The sequence below is a fragment of the Dipodomys ordii genome, unplaced genomic scaffold (genome assembly GCF_000151885.1).
Source record: "Dipodomys ordii isolate 6190 unplaced genomic scaffold, Dord_2.0 Scaffold20, whole genome shotgun sequence".
Lineage (NCBI taxonomy): Eukaryota > Metazoa > Chordata > Mammalia > Rodentia > Heteromyidae > Dipodomys > Dipodomys ordii.
In genome coordinates, this window is record NW_012267236.1 from 7334764 (window position 1) to 7348921 (window position 14158).

The window sequence follows — 14158 nt, forward strand, 5'->3', positions numbered from 1 at the left end:
TTTTTCTGCTTATGTGGTGCTGAGGAATCGAACCCAGGGCCTCATGCATGCAAGGCAAGCACTCTACCACTGAGCCACCTTCCCAGCCCCAAAGAACAAATTCTCAAATCAAGAATCAACTCTAAGTGCTCAAAAAATCCTTCTTTCCTCCCCCATCCGACCACACCCCTACCTAGTTACTGGGCTTGATCTCAGGGCCTGGGCACTGTCCCTGGGCTTCTTTGTGTTGAAGGCTAGCACTCTACTATTTGAGCCACAGTATTACTTCCAGTTTTTGAGTTGTTGCCTGACCATGAGCCTCAGATATCCGCCTCATGGTTAGCTAGGATTACAGGCATGAGCCACCTGTGCCCAACTCCCAAAAGATACATTGTTTTTTTTTAGTTGGTAATGGGGGCTGAACTCTGGGCCTGGGCACTGTCCCTCAGCTCTTCAGTTCAAGGCTAGCACCCTACCACTTGAGCCACAGCATCACTTCTGACTTTTTTCTGCTTAAGTGGTGCTGAGGAATCGAACCCAAGGCCTCATGCATGCAAAGCAAGCACTCTACCACTGAGCCACCTTCCCAGCCCCCAAAAGATACTTCTAAACATAGATTTTTCTAAATAATCCAAGTGGACTGCTTCCTCTACTATGTATTAAATGTTGCATTTGCACGATCTTTTCATAGTTGTATGCCTGTTTCACCTACTCTCCAAGGGACCCATTGAGAGCTTAGGTCTTATTTTCATTGCCTAGGATACTACATCATAGTATTAAAATAGTGTTGAATTAAATGGTTTGCTGAATGAATTACTAGCATATACAATGTAAAGCAATGAGGAAAATCTACTAGAATTTATGAGTGTTGACTTCAAATGTAGCTTTAAAAGTCAAAGCAATACTGAAAAGAACAACAATGTTTGCAGCAAATTCACACTTCAATGCAATGTTGTTCCATTTCTATCTTAGGAAATTCTTTAAGCTTAGTTATGAGCTGAAAGAAAAAGTGTTCACTTTACAATCACATCTCAATACAAAAATAGGTAGTGATCTAACATCTTCACAAATTGACTTACCTCAGGGGAAAAAAACTAAGATTTTTGTTTAGCAAAAGTAAAAAATTTACATTAAAAGTTAGAGCTAGGCTAGGGGCCAATGATTCACATCTATAATTCTAGCTACTCAGGAGGTGGAGATTGAGAGGACTGCAGATCTGTACTTGACCAGGAATAAAAACAAGCCTCTATCTCAATCAATAGCTGGACATGGAAGCACATGCCTGTCAAAAGCTATGTGGGAAGTCTAAGCAGACAAATTGCAATCCAGAACAGCCCTGTGTAAACATCAGGGAGTCTATTTAAAAGTAACAAAGGCAAAGAGGACTGGTATGGCTCAAGTGGTAGAGTGACTGCCTAGAATATAAGATTAATACACAAAAAATCAACTGTTTCTATATAACAATATTGCAAAACTAAAAACAAAAATAATTCCATTTAGAATAACATCAAGGAGAATAGAAAATTTATGAATAAATGTAGCATAAGAAGTATAAAACTTAAAAATCATTGAAAGAAATTTAAGGAAGTGTAAATAAATGGAAATATATTCTATGTTCCTGATTAGTAAGATTTGACAGCTTTAAGGCAATAATCTCTAGATTCATCTAAAAAGTCAATAAATCCTTAGCAAAAATTTTAGCTAGAATTTTTGCAGACATTTGATCCTAAAATTCATACAGATACACAAATGACCCATAAATGTCAAAGCAATCTTGAAAAGAACAAAATTGTTCAAATATTCACACTTCTCAATTTCAAAGCTCACTACAAAGTCACAACAATCAAGATAATATGGCACTGACAAGTACAAACAAACTAATGGAACAGAATTGAGAACACAAAAATAAACCCCCACATTTATAGACAATTGAAGTTCAACAAAGTAGCCAAGTAAATTCAATGAAGAAAAGTCATTCTTAAAAACTGTGCTAGGATATTTGGATATTAACTTGCAAAACAATGAAGTTAGACATCAACCTCACACCATATACAAAAATTAACTTCAGTTAATTTATCTATTAGTTTATCTCTTTTTCAATAGATAAAATAGCAAAAATAATGAAATTTCAGAGACAATATAAGAGTGAATACTTAGAATCTTGGATTAGGCAAGGTTTCTTCGGTATAAAACTAAAAGCATAAGCAATAAAAATAAATAAATAAAATGACTTTATCAAAGTTCAACACTTTCTTCTAAAGAACATTACCTAGAGAGTGAAAAGAACATGCACATTAAAGGGAGAACGTTTGACAAATCATACAGCTGATATAGAATTTGCACTTCTATATTAAGAACTCTTAAGTCAATTAAAAGATCAATAATTCAATTTAAAAATAAGCAAAGGGTCGTAAGAGACCCCCAAAGAAGATAGACAAGCAGCCAGTACGCCCATCAAAAGATGTTCAACATCAGGAGCCTAGGAAAGCAAACCAAAACCACAGTGAGATACTACTTCATACCTACCAGTGACAGCTATAATTAAAATGACAGATAATAAACACTAGTGGGGATGTAGAGAAACTGGAAAATTTATATAGTCCTTGTGGAAATACAAAATAATGCATCTCCTTTTGAAAACAATCCCAGTAGTTCCTCCAAAAGTTAAACAGTTACCCATGTGGTCCTACACACACACACACACACACACACACACACGAGAAATAAAAATACATTCACATACAACAGCAGTAGTTACAAAAACCAAAGCATGAAAACAACCCAAATGTCCATCAAATGACAAGGGGATAAATAAAAGGTAGTATATGCATACAATGAATTACTTGTAATAAAAATTAAAGCAATACATGCTAGATTGAAGACACTATGTTAACTGAAAACAGGAAGTCACTAGGGACCATATATTATTATTCAATTTGAAATGTCCAAATTAGGTAAATCCACATAGGCAGAGAGCATGCTTTAGTTATTGCCAATGGTGGGAAAGTAAAAACAGAAACTAACAGGTTTAGAGTTTCCTTTTTGGATGATGACAATAAACTTGGGTGATAACAGCATCATTCTTTGAATATAATTGTGTGTGTGTGTGTGTGAGATGGGTGTGTGTGTGTGTGTGATGGGTGTGTGTGTGTGTGATGGGTGTGTGTGTGTGTGTGTGTGTGTGTGTGTGATGGGGTTTGAAGTCTGGGCCTGGGCGCTGTCCCTGAGTTCTTCAGCACAAGGCTTTTTCTGTTTATGTGGTACTAAGGAATTGAACCCAGGGCCTCATGCATGAGGCAAGCACTCTACCACTGAACCACCTTCCCAGCCCATTGAATATAATGTTTTTTAACTACAGAATTGTACACTTTAAGTAAGTGAAATTTGGGCTCTAGTAGTAGACCACCAATTATGAGCAAAAAAATCCAAGAGAGTATGAGGCCATGAGTTCAAACCCTGGTGTACACATGCGCTCTCTCTCTCTCTCTCTCTCTCTCTCTCTCTCTCTCCTCTCGCTCTCTCTCTCCTCTGTCTCTCTCTGTCTCTCTCTCTGTGTGTCTCTATCTCTGTCCGTCTGTCTGTCTGTCTGTCTCTCTCTCTCTCTCACACGAACACACACACACACACACACACATACACACAAAGGTCCTTAATTTTTTGGAATCTCTACCTAGCTATGAAAGCCTATCCTTAGATGAAATATTGATTTAAGTTTATTTGAAAAATCTTAACTTCCTTAATGGAACTCATAAAATTTTTAAAATAAAAAGGGGGGAGGGGCAGGCACTTGTGGCTCATGCCTGAAATCCTAGCTATTCAGGAGGCTACAAACTGAGGATTGCAGTACAAAGCCAACCCAGATTCAACACTTTCATGGATTTGGTAATTTAAGATAAAATCCAGAACCATGAGCTTCAGGCTCTACCTCAGGCAGTAGAGTACCAGCTGTAAACAAGCTGCTATCTGGAGAAAAATCCTGAAATCTCAATGAAATTCTGTATTTACACCAAGGAACTATTTTGAACTGTCCTCCCAGAGTCTAAGGCTGCATATCAGAGTTTAGGTATTCTGTTTTCTAGTCCATATGTAATAAAATATATAATTCCTATGTGCAAAATCACCTGGTGACTAGTCAGATTATCAAAAAAAAAGGGGGGGGCAGAGAAATCTGAACCAAATGTACTAATTTAACCATAACCTGCTAACAGCTGAGTTGAAAAGTCCTTCAGAGGCAAGTTGTGCTTATGGAAATGACTGCTGAGGATCAGACCTTATTGCTTACCCTGTTCTGGTATTTTAACCAAACAGACACTAAGTTCAAGCAATAGGTCTATTTGGACATCATTCTGCTAGCCGAGTGTGTACTCCAATTGCTTCTCTGGGCATGCCCAGAACATTGTTCCATAAAGAAGGTTTCCAGAGGTTTCAGGTTAACTCTCACTAAAGAGAAACTGTTCGCCTACTATCTTCCCCTTAGATCTTGTGATCTGAAGGTTTCACCATTCTTTTTCAGTTAATTTCTTAAAAGAATCTGTGCTAACTTTATTCAGAGATTGAACATCAAAGAGTGAATTATAGTATCAGCTCTGACACAGACTTATATAAATCTACATCAATTTCCCCAGTACTAAAATAGAAGAGTAGAATAAGTTGAATCTTAAATCCCTTTCTAGATTTTAAATTCTACACTTACAATACTTGCCAATACCAAAGATACACACCGCAAATTACAAAGGAAATTCCAAAAATGAGTAGTAAACACCTCTTTTCTTTGTATGAGTAGTACTGAGATTTAAAGAGGCTCACACTCATCACTTGATCCATGATCCCAGTACTTTAACTTTATTTAAGTTGTTTTTCACATACAATCATGAGCGTTTGCCCTGGCCAGATTTGGACCACAATTGTCCTAAGACTGCCTCCAGACAGATGTGTGCCAGTAAGCATATCTTTCATATCCTTCCATCATGGTGTTTTCCTCTTATAATCACTCTGGTTCCAAGCCTGTCTGCTTCTTCTAGATTCTTGTAATAATCCTCAGTCCTACTCTTCATTTTCTCCTCAATTCATTATGCTAACTACATTGCTATTAGATAACTTGCTCTATCACTTCCTTCAGTGGCTTTTAGCCCACTACTCAATGCACTCCACAGTCTTGTTCCAAAATATGGAATATTTTCTAGCCCTTTCTTATATTAATTTGCATCTCAGGAAGTCTGTCATTATTTTCTTCTGCAACATAGTATATTCAAATTTTCCTTTCATTCTTCTATCTGGAAGACTCAATTACATTCTCCACTGTTCCCTTCTTCCATAATGAGCGAACCCTCACTACCACTATGAAACCTTCTCTATCTATAATAAATCTGTCTCCAAGCATATGATTCCCTTCAATGGGCAGATTTAAGACAGCAGAGGTCTCTAGTAATACCTGTGTTTCATCTTCCCCGGTAAGTATCTCAACTTTAATTATAAGGTAAATATAAAACCACCAGCATATAAAAGGACTAAACAATTTATAAACTTCTTGAAAACCAAATAACAACTGATGTATAATTATTAGAAACTGTGTTGGAAGTAGAGCTGTGGTTCATGTGGTAAAGCACTAGTCTTACGGTTTAAACAACAACACAAGACATTGAGTTCAAGCCCAAATACAGTCCCCTACACACACAAAAAGAAAGAAACTGTACAATAAACCTATTCTACTCTTGCCAACAGTATTTTTACAGATGTGTTCTAAATTTTAAGACAATCCTTTGGGTTTCTGTCAACTCTTCTCCATTTAATTTAAAAGGGTGGGGGGGCAATCTAGGTTGAGTCAGCAATACTTTAATTACACATCATTAGTGAGACAAATAAATTCCAGAAAATGAAACTAAGAACAAAGTTTTAAACAACAATTAAACCCTTAAGAGTACAGATATGACACCGAACTCAAATTTGAAGAGGAAGAAAAGAAACATTTTGTCTGATCAGTCATTTAAACAAAATGGCATATTTTTCTCTAATGACCACTCAAAACTTTCATATAAACTTTTATATAAACTGCATGTGTTCTGACAAGTACCACCATCCCTTTTCCCTGATTATAATTATTCCTGACTTAATTCCAGAAACATTTTATTTCAATTACAAAGGTTTTGGTCTTGCTTATTAAAGAACATTTAATTTGATCTTTACCCTTGTGGTAATGATACTGAGAAAATGTGGATACAAGTCCAAATGTGCCACTTCTCTACAAAACAAAACAAAACAAACAAAAAAAAAAGAAAATTGATTACAGGCTTGAAATATCACATAGAAACAAAGCACATGTTTTCAACATGTCTCTTTAAATTGAGGTAAAAATATTTTGGCCAAAATACTGAAGACATTCATTAACTTGAAATAGTCTGGAAGTAAACCTGGAATTTAAAACACTCTTCTTTAACTATTTTGGCAATTAAAAAAAACTGTATTATTACACAAGACAAAGGAAAAAAGTGTGGAAGAATCATATGGAAGTGGAAGAAGTGTGGAAGAATTCATCTGTTAAGTAGTTGTCAATTTTGCTTTGTTTTGTTTTGACCAAAGATCCATCATCTGGGTGAGTCTGTATACTCACGTGCAGAGCAGAGGGGTCTGGAAGGAATTCAGCATCCTCTCCAAAGATAAAATCAGGGGGCAGCTCTGGATACTGGGCATTGAAAATTATATCCCCTGAAATAAAAGAAAATAAAAGGCCTTTCTTACTTCCTTGCTTGTTTATAAACATTCTAAAGAACACATCAGAAAAGTTTAACAAATTTTTATTTACTCTAAAAAGTAATTTGAAAAGCACTTTATGAAGTAGTAATTCTTCAAATAAAAGCATTTTTAGCATCTTCTGAATTAACATTCACAACAAGCAATGAAAACTGTCTAATGGGGGTTTGGAAGGTGGCTAGGCAGTAGAGTGCTTGCCTTGCGTGCATGAGGTCCTGGATTCGATTCCTTAGCACCACATAAACAGAAAAAGCCGGAAGTGGCACTGTGGCTCAAATGGTAGAGCGCTAGCCTTCAACTGAAGAGCTCAGAGACAATACCCAGACCTAGAGTTCAAGCCCCATGACAGACCAAAAAAGAAAACTGTAGAATACACTACTAATAGAAAAACTAAGTAGAAAAGTAGAATCCACCCCATCTAAAGTAAATGATAGGAAACATTTAATGAAGACTGATTCTGTATATTCATAGTGCTTGCCTTTCAAAAATCAAGCATATTTACATATCTTTGGTATAATGGAAAGCTCATTTGACTGAGAGTAAAAAAAAATTCCATTTATATCTACAAGGCACTCAACTTAGTAGCTCAAGAGTTCTTAAGTTTTAATTCTTTAGACTTCAGTTTCCATATCAGTAAAAAAGGACACAGTGGTGCTGATGTCACAGATTTTGTTTGAGAAGAAAAAGAAACAGTATGCCTAACATATGTGTGACATACAATAAACACTCAACAAGTAACACAAGAGTACTACTACTGTTAGTACTAGTATTATTAAACAGAACGCAAATTTGGGTTGCTAAGTTTTCCTTTTTTTTTTTTTTTTTTTGGTCCGGTCATGGAGCCTGAACTCTGGGCCTGGGCGCTGTCCCTCAGCTCTTCAGCTCAAGGCTAGCGCTCTACCACTTGAGCCACAGCGCCACTTCCGGCTTTTTTTCTTTTTGCTTATGTGGTGCTGAGGAATCGAACCCAGGGCCTCTTGCATGCAAGGCAAGTGCTCTACCACTGAGCCACCTTCCCAGCCCGGGTTGTTAAGTTTTCCTATCTCTATGTTTCTTTTCTGTCTCCCTCTTTAGCCCCCATTTTATTTTCTACTCCCCAAAAATTCAGTCATCATCATTCTGCTACTAAGAAGATTCATTTATTGACAATCTAATACACATATCAGAAGATAGTGTGGAAGAATCTAACCGTAAACTGGCACCAACCTCCGCATACATGACCACAGCACAGTTTTGTCAGTTTAATCATTTTTATTGTACAAATGTACATGATATCTGAATTTAAACATTCAGACTTCAGTTCTAATTTGAGCCCTTAAATTTCTGTGTAATAGGCATTTCCATGTTAGACTCTGCAAGTCTAAAAATGTGATCATGACTTCCTCTGCTTTTACATTCCTCTTCTTCTAGCTATCTATATTCAAGGACAGTGTTGTTATTTCTTAATAACCAAAGGTGAAACTTTAATGTCACCTTTATACCTTTCTACTCTAAAAACAAGTCATCTCAATATTTCCTCCAAAATTTCCTAAAGATTCTCCCTACAGCTAAGAACTCAATCCAGGTCCAGATCACCTTGTTTGTAATTCACATTTCCATTATTGAACAGTTGAACTTTATTCTTATTACTATGCTGGGCAGTGGAGATCAATAAATGCAGCTCGTAAGGAATTGATGGTCTAAATGATCTGAGTTGTACCCTCAGCAAGTAAGTCTTTCTAAAGTACTATGTAGACTGCAAGCTTCCTAATTCAGAAAACTTCAACGATTCTCTACTGGTAAATGGATTAGAGGTAAACTTCCTCCAAGATCCCTATATCCTACCTGCTAATCTACCCTTCTCGTGGTCTACAAGCAAATAACGGAACAATTTTACTCTGTATGATCTTCCCAATGCCATCCCAACGCTGTGACACCCAGTCAAAATGTTCTCATCCTTTAGAATGAGGGGTTTACTCACAATGCCTTCCCTGATATATCCGGGAAACAACAATGCTGTTTAGCTATACCACTCACTTGAGTATTTAATTACAGTCTTATCCTCTTTCCAATTAAGCAAATGGCTGAAATACGAGTTTTCATTCTTACTACCTTCTTTCTTAATCATCTGATACTTTCTTCCCATATCTTAAAAAAAAATATCAAAGAGGTTAATCGGTTTTCACACATTTTGGCATTAAGATCACTTTGGTCTCTTAAAGTTATTGAATATTTCAAAGACCTTCTGCTTATGTGGATTATATTTAGTTATATATGTCACATTCAAAATTAAAAATTTTAAATATTCATTTACATTTATAACCACCAGAAAACTGGAAGTGGCGCTGTAGCTGAAGTGGTAGAACACTATCCTTGAGCTAAAGAGTTCAGGGACAGCGCCCAAGCCCAGAGTTCAAGCCCATAACTGACCAAAAAAAAAAAATTCTCTTCTGTCCCTGTTTTTGTTTCTGTACTCTTTGTCTTGTATATAAGTTTATCTGGAGAGGCAAACAGTAAGCACAAATCGGTCGGACAAAAGGCAAACCAATTCAGCAATGAAACCCACTAGACACTGTGTTGGAAATGAACTATACAACTTTCAGAGAAGGGACGTCAGAAAGGGAAAAACTGAGAGAGAAGGAGGGAGGCGATGGCATTGTTCAAAAGGAAATGTACTCATTGCCTGAATCATGTAACTGAATCCCTCTGTATATCACTTTAACAATAAAAATTTTTTTTAATCTACAAATGGTCAATGAAGAGATGTTCAACATCATTAGCCATCAAGGAAATCAAAATCACAATGAGACATCATTTCATACTCACAAGAATAAGCCATAACCAAAAGGACAATCATAGTTACTCAGGAGGATGTAAAGGAAGTAACACTCCTTTAACACTACTAGGGGAGATGTAAAGTAATGCTGCTTAATTCTGAAACAGTTGACATTTCCTCAAAAAATTCATCATTGACTTACTATGTGACTCTGCAGTTCCACTGTTAGGTATTTACCAAATAGAGCCGGAAACACACCCACACAAAAACTTGTACATGGATGGTTATAGAAGTACTGTTTACAGGAGGCAAAATGTGGTGACAAGTCCATCAAGTGATAAATGGATAAGTAAAATATGTAATGCATACACACAATGGAATATTTTTAACTATAAATAAGAAAAACATACTGATATATGTAAAATTAAGCTAAGATGGGGGGAAAAAGCCAGAAACAATGGATCATTTGTGTTATTGCTGCATGGTCCCATTCATATGAAATGTCCAGAATATGCAATCCAGAGAATGAAAGTAGATTAATGACTGCCATGAGCTGGAAAAGTCAGTGTGAATGTTAATGGGGGTGTTTTCTCTCTGTAGTGATGGAAATGTTCTAGAATTAGTGTTGATGGTTGTATTACTTTGTGATTACACTAAAAAATCACTGACTTATACATTTTAAAGGTATGTGAATTGTATTAAATAAAGCTGTTATGTGTTTTAATCTTATGTAAAAATGTGCTCCACTTTAAAGAAATCTGATCTTAAACACAAATTATAAAGTGTTTACTGAGTGGTTGTGGGTAAATTTATTTTTTATAAATAAAAACATCTTGAAAATGCAATTTGAAGCGTTCCATTTTTAAATGGGCTCTTTTTAAAAGTGAAAAATACTTTCATATGATGATCTTTAGTTTTCAGGAATTTTCTAAAATGTGCCCTTTTAAAACAAAAGGAATATGGAACATGTATTTTCAACTTCGATTTTAAATACTTAAAGCAGCCAAAAGTATCTGCATACCCAGCAGTAAACTTTTTTCCCAAAAACAAAATTCTATATACAGAGTAATGCTATGCATCATCCTCTCAACTAAATAAAAGGAATTTTTGTAAAAGAAGTAAAAAGTTCATATAAATATTTTCAAAATAAAAAAAAGAAATCTGAATATCTCTCAGAATCTCACAATGGTCCTACCTTTTAACTTTTCTCAGTTAAAATTCTTGCCAGCAACCCTAAAGAACTCCTGAAACACTTTCCTTCAATACTCAATAGTCTCTTTGAAATGGATCGTGGTGGTGTTTTTCTTGCTATGGAGAACAGATAGTAAATCAGTCAAGAACACTTATTAAAAACTGTACTTGCACAGATGCACACACTGGACACCTGGGGAGTTATACAGGAAGTAGAAAACATAGCATCTGACCTCAGGACAAAGATGGTGAAGAAAAGACCAACACAAATCACAAAGAAGAGCAATAATATTGCATTTCCTTTATTTCACCCTGGAGAAGATGAGTGAACAGAGTTACAAATTATTTGGATACTCCTTACTTCAACTTTTCATAAAAAGGAAGAGTAAGTGGCAAACAAAGAAAATAAAAGTAATATCAGAGGCGATCTACAGTAAGGTTTAAGAAATATTTTTAAGTAATACAACACCTAAAATGTAGGTATCACAACCACCTAATGACAAAATGGGAGTTTCAAGTCTTACTTTTCATTCTCCCTGAAAAGTGCCAACCTATAACAGTAAGGCTAATGGAGAAGATTCGGGTCTTTCACAGTACATGTCTATAGTGGTTCCTAGTAGGACACACATGTGAAATCACAGACATTCGAGGTACGAGGTGGTTTCCATGTATGAGATAGTTTCCATTCTCGTGCTCTGGTAGCTGATATTCTTCAGAAAACAGAAGCTGTATCTCAGGAAGACCAGCCAGTCACCAGAGCTGATGAGTGGACCCTACATTCTACTCTCCAAGTATAGAAGAAAAACAACTTATTCCTTACTTCTTTTCCCTACTCTTCTCCAGTGTCTATCTCAAAGTTTAAATCACTGTAGAGAAGACACAGTTTCAAAAACCAACTCAAAATAATCTGATTTATCAGTTACTGCACTAAATAATTATTTACTGAAATTCTAAGTATGGGAAGTAAGGGTCAGACCAGAAAATTCCAGAATGAAAGAAATTCCCAAAAAGAAACGTAGGTTCAATCAATAGAGTTTTAAACAATACTTTGGAGAGGTGATTCATTTAAAAGAGTTAGTATAGACTCCTACTGAAATTGAATCCCCTCTCCCTGAAATTCCATCTACTGGCTCTTAGGATTTTATAAAACAAATTTAATTTGACCCTCGTCTTACTTGAGGGCAGTTCCTGTGATCTCTCTTTCAACCTTACCATGAGTCACATCAGCAGGCTACATATCCCAATTTCCTTCACTATTACTTAATTGACTTGGTCTCACTCAATTCCATTATCATTTCCCCTGCACTCTGAATATGTGTATTTGTCCACTTTCCTCTTCAAGGATAATATCCAAAATTACACACAAGAAAATCCATGCTTTCATTTTAGATGCTAAACTTACAACTGATAAACACCAGTGCAGACTAAAATGGACTTTCTAGACTGCAACATCGCAGTGACTTTTATTATGCTTCCTACTAACTAAAAGTCCCAAGACTTTTCCATACATACTACTCTAATGCTACATATATCCCTCATTCTTAACTGAGACAGCTGAATTGCCTTTATTACATTTTAATCTTGTTAGATCTACCTATTTACAGCCCATAATAATATTTATAGGTTCAGGCCGGGCACTGGTGGCTCACGCCTGTAATCCTAGCTACAGAGGAGGCTGAGATCTGAGGATCACAGTTCAAAGCCAGCCCGGGCAGGAAACTCCGTGAGACTCTTATCTCCAATTAAGTACTAGAAAACTGGAAGTAGTGCTGTGGTTCAAGCGGTAGAGCACTCGCCTTGGCTGAAGAGTGCAAGGACAGCGCCCAAGCCCAGAGTTCAAGACCCAGGACCAACAAATAATAATAATAATAATATTTATAGGTTCAACTCCAATTTGAGGTTGGCACTCCTAATTTTTAACATATTGTCTACATATGCTCCTGGAAACCTCTCCTTACACCAGCTATGGCTAATTAATCAGTAGCACCTCTAGTGCATAAACACTGAAACAGTACCATCTACTCAATAATACTGTGAACCTAAATGTTCATCAGAAGGACAGCATTATGTATTCAAAAATTTGCCAAATGTCATTTTGCCTACAAACTCAAGGATATCATTAATAATCAATGTGCTAATGATTCTACTGCATAGAACTCTTGTTTGAGATAGAATTTCTTTTTCAGTGTTCTAGAAAAAGAAACTATGAGGAATACCATATCTGAGAGTTAGCATAATTTACATGGATTTGGCTCTCAAAAAAATATCAGTAAGAAAGGATAAATGTACATGACAATTAAGTGATTTCAATTTGTCCCTTTACCTTACAGGACTTTTCTTTACCACAGCCTTTCTCAAGACTACATTTATAATACTGCATGTTGTGCAATAGAAATAACAAAACAAGCCACACACTTATTAGTAGCCACATTCAAGGGGGGAGGAGGTGAAATTAATTGTTTTTGGTGCCAGTACCAGGGCTTGAGCCAAGTTTGGGTACTGTCCCTTAGCCTTTTTTGCTCAAGGCTGGCACTCTACTACTTGAGCCATGGTTTTACTTCTAGCTTTTTAGTGGTTACTTGGAGAGAAGAGTCTCACAGACCTCGATGGCCAGCATAGCTTCCTCAGGTCTCAACCTCCTGAGTGGCTAGGATTAGAGGTGTAAGCCATCAGAACCCAGCTTTATTTTTAATTTTTATGCACACAAATGCAGTCGTAGTACTAACTAGACACTGTGCTGAAAATGAACTATACAACTTGTGGACAGGGATGGAAGGGAAAAACTAGGAGAGGGCAAGGGAGGGAGTGACAAAAAGAAATGTACTCTTTCCCTGACTTATATAACCATAATCCCTTTGTACATCACCTTTATAATAACAGTAAAAATGTTAAAAACACACTAAAATTCACCTTTCCTATGTAATTATATAAATTGTATCACAGGCATAAGTCTGTATAACTGCTGAATCAGAAATGGAGGGACAAGGGGTCAACAAATGTAGCAATGGAACTAACTGGGCACTATGTTGAAAATGAACTATACAACTTGTGGGTGGGGATAAGAGCGAAGGGATGATGTTGTCCAAATTGAAATAAACTCTTTACTTGACTTACATAACTGTAAACCCTTTGTCCATCACCTTTATAAAAACAATAATAATTTTAAATAATTTTAAAGGCTCTGCAGTTGAGTGAACAGCATTACTGATTCTGATGCACAGTTTGGTTGTAGCAGTTTGATGATTTGGCTTGATTATCTAAATTCTGTAAATGCTATACTTTGTTGGAGGCAGGGGGAATAAAAAAAAAAAGGTGCTCAGAATAAAAAAAAGAAAAAAAGGGCTGGGAAGGTGGCTCAGTGGTAGAGCACTTGCCTTGCTTGCCTTAGGCCCTGGGTTCAATTCCTCAGCACCACATAAGCAAAAAGAAAAAAGCCGGAAGTGGCGCTGTGGCTCAAGTGGTAGAGTGCTAGCCTTGAGCTGAAGA

The 14158-nt window shown here is 36.4% G+C and overlaps 1 protein-coding gene across 1 annotated transcript in view; it reads right to left on the minus strand.

Annotated features, from left to right (window-relative positions):
• Positions 1-14158, minus strand: part of Bre (brain and reproductive organ-expressed (TNFRSF1A modulator)) — a 405798-nt gene that overhangs the window by 316842 nt on the left and 74798 nt on the right. The window contains exon 4 of the mRNA XM_013013787.1: positions 6587-6681. Within this exon, the coding sequence (XP_012869241.1) occupies positions 6587-6681 (95 nt within the window). The remainder of the gene's footprint in view (positions 1-6586; positions 6682-14158) is intronic.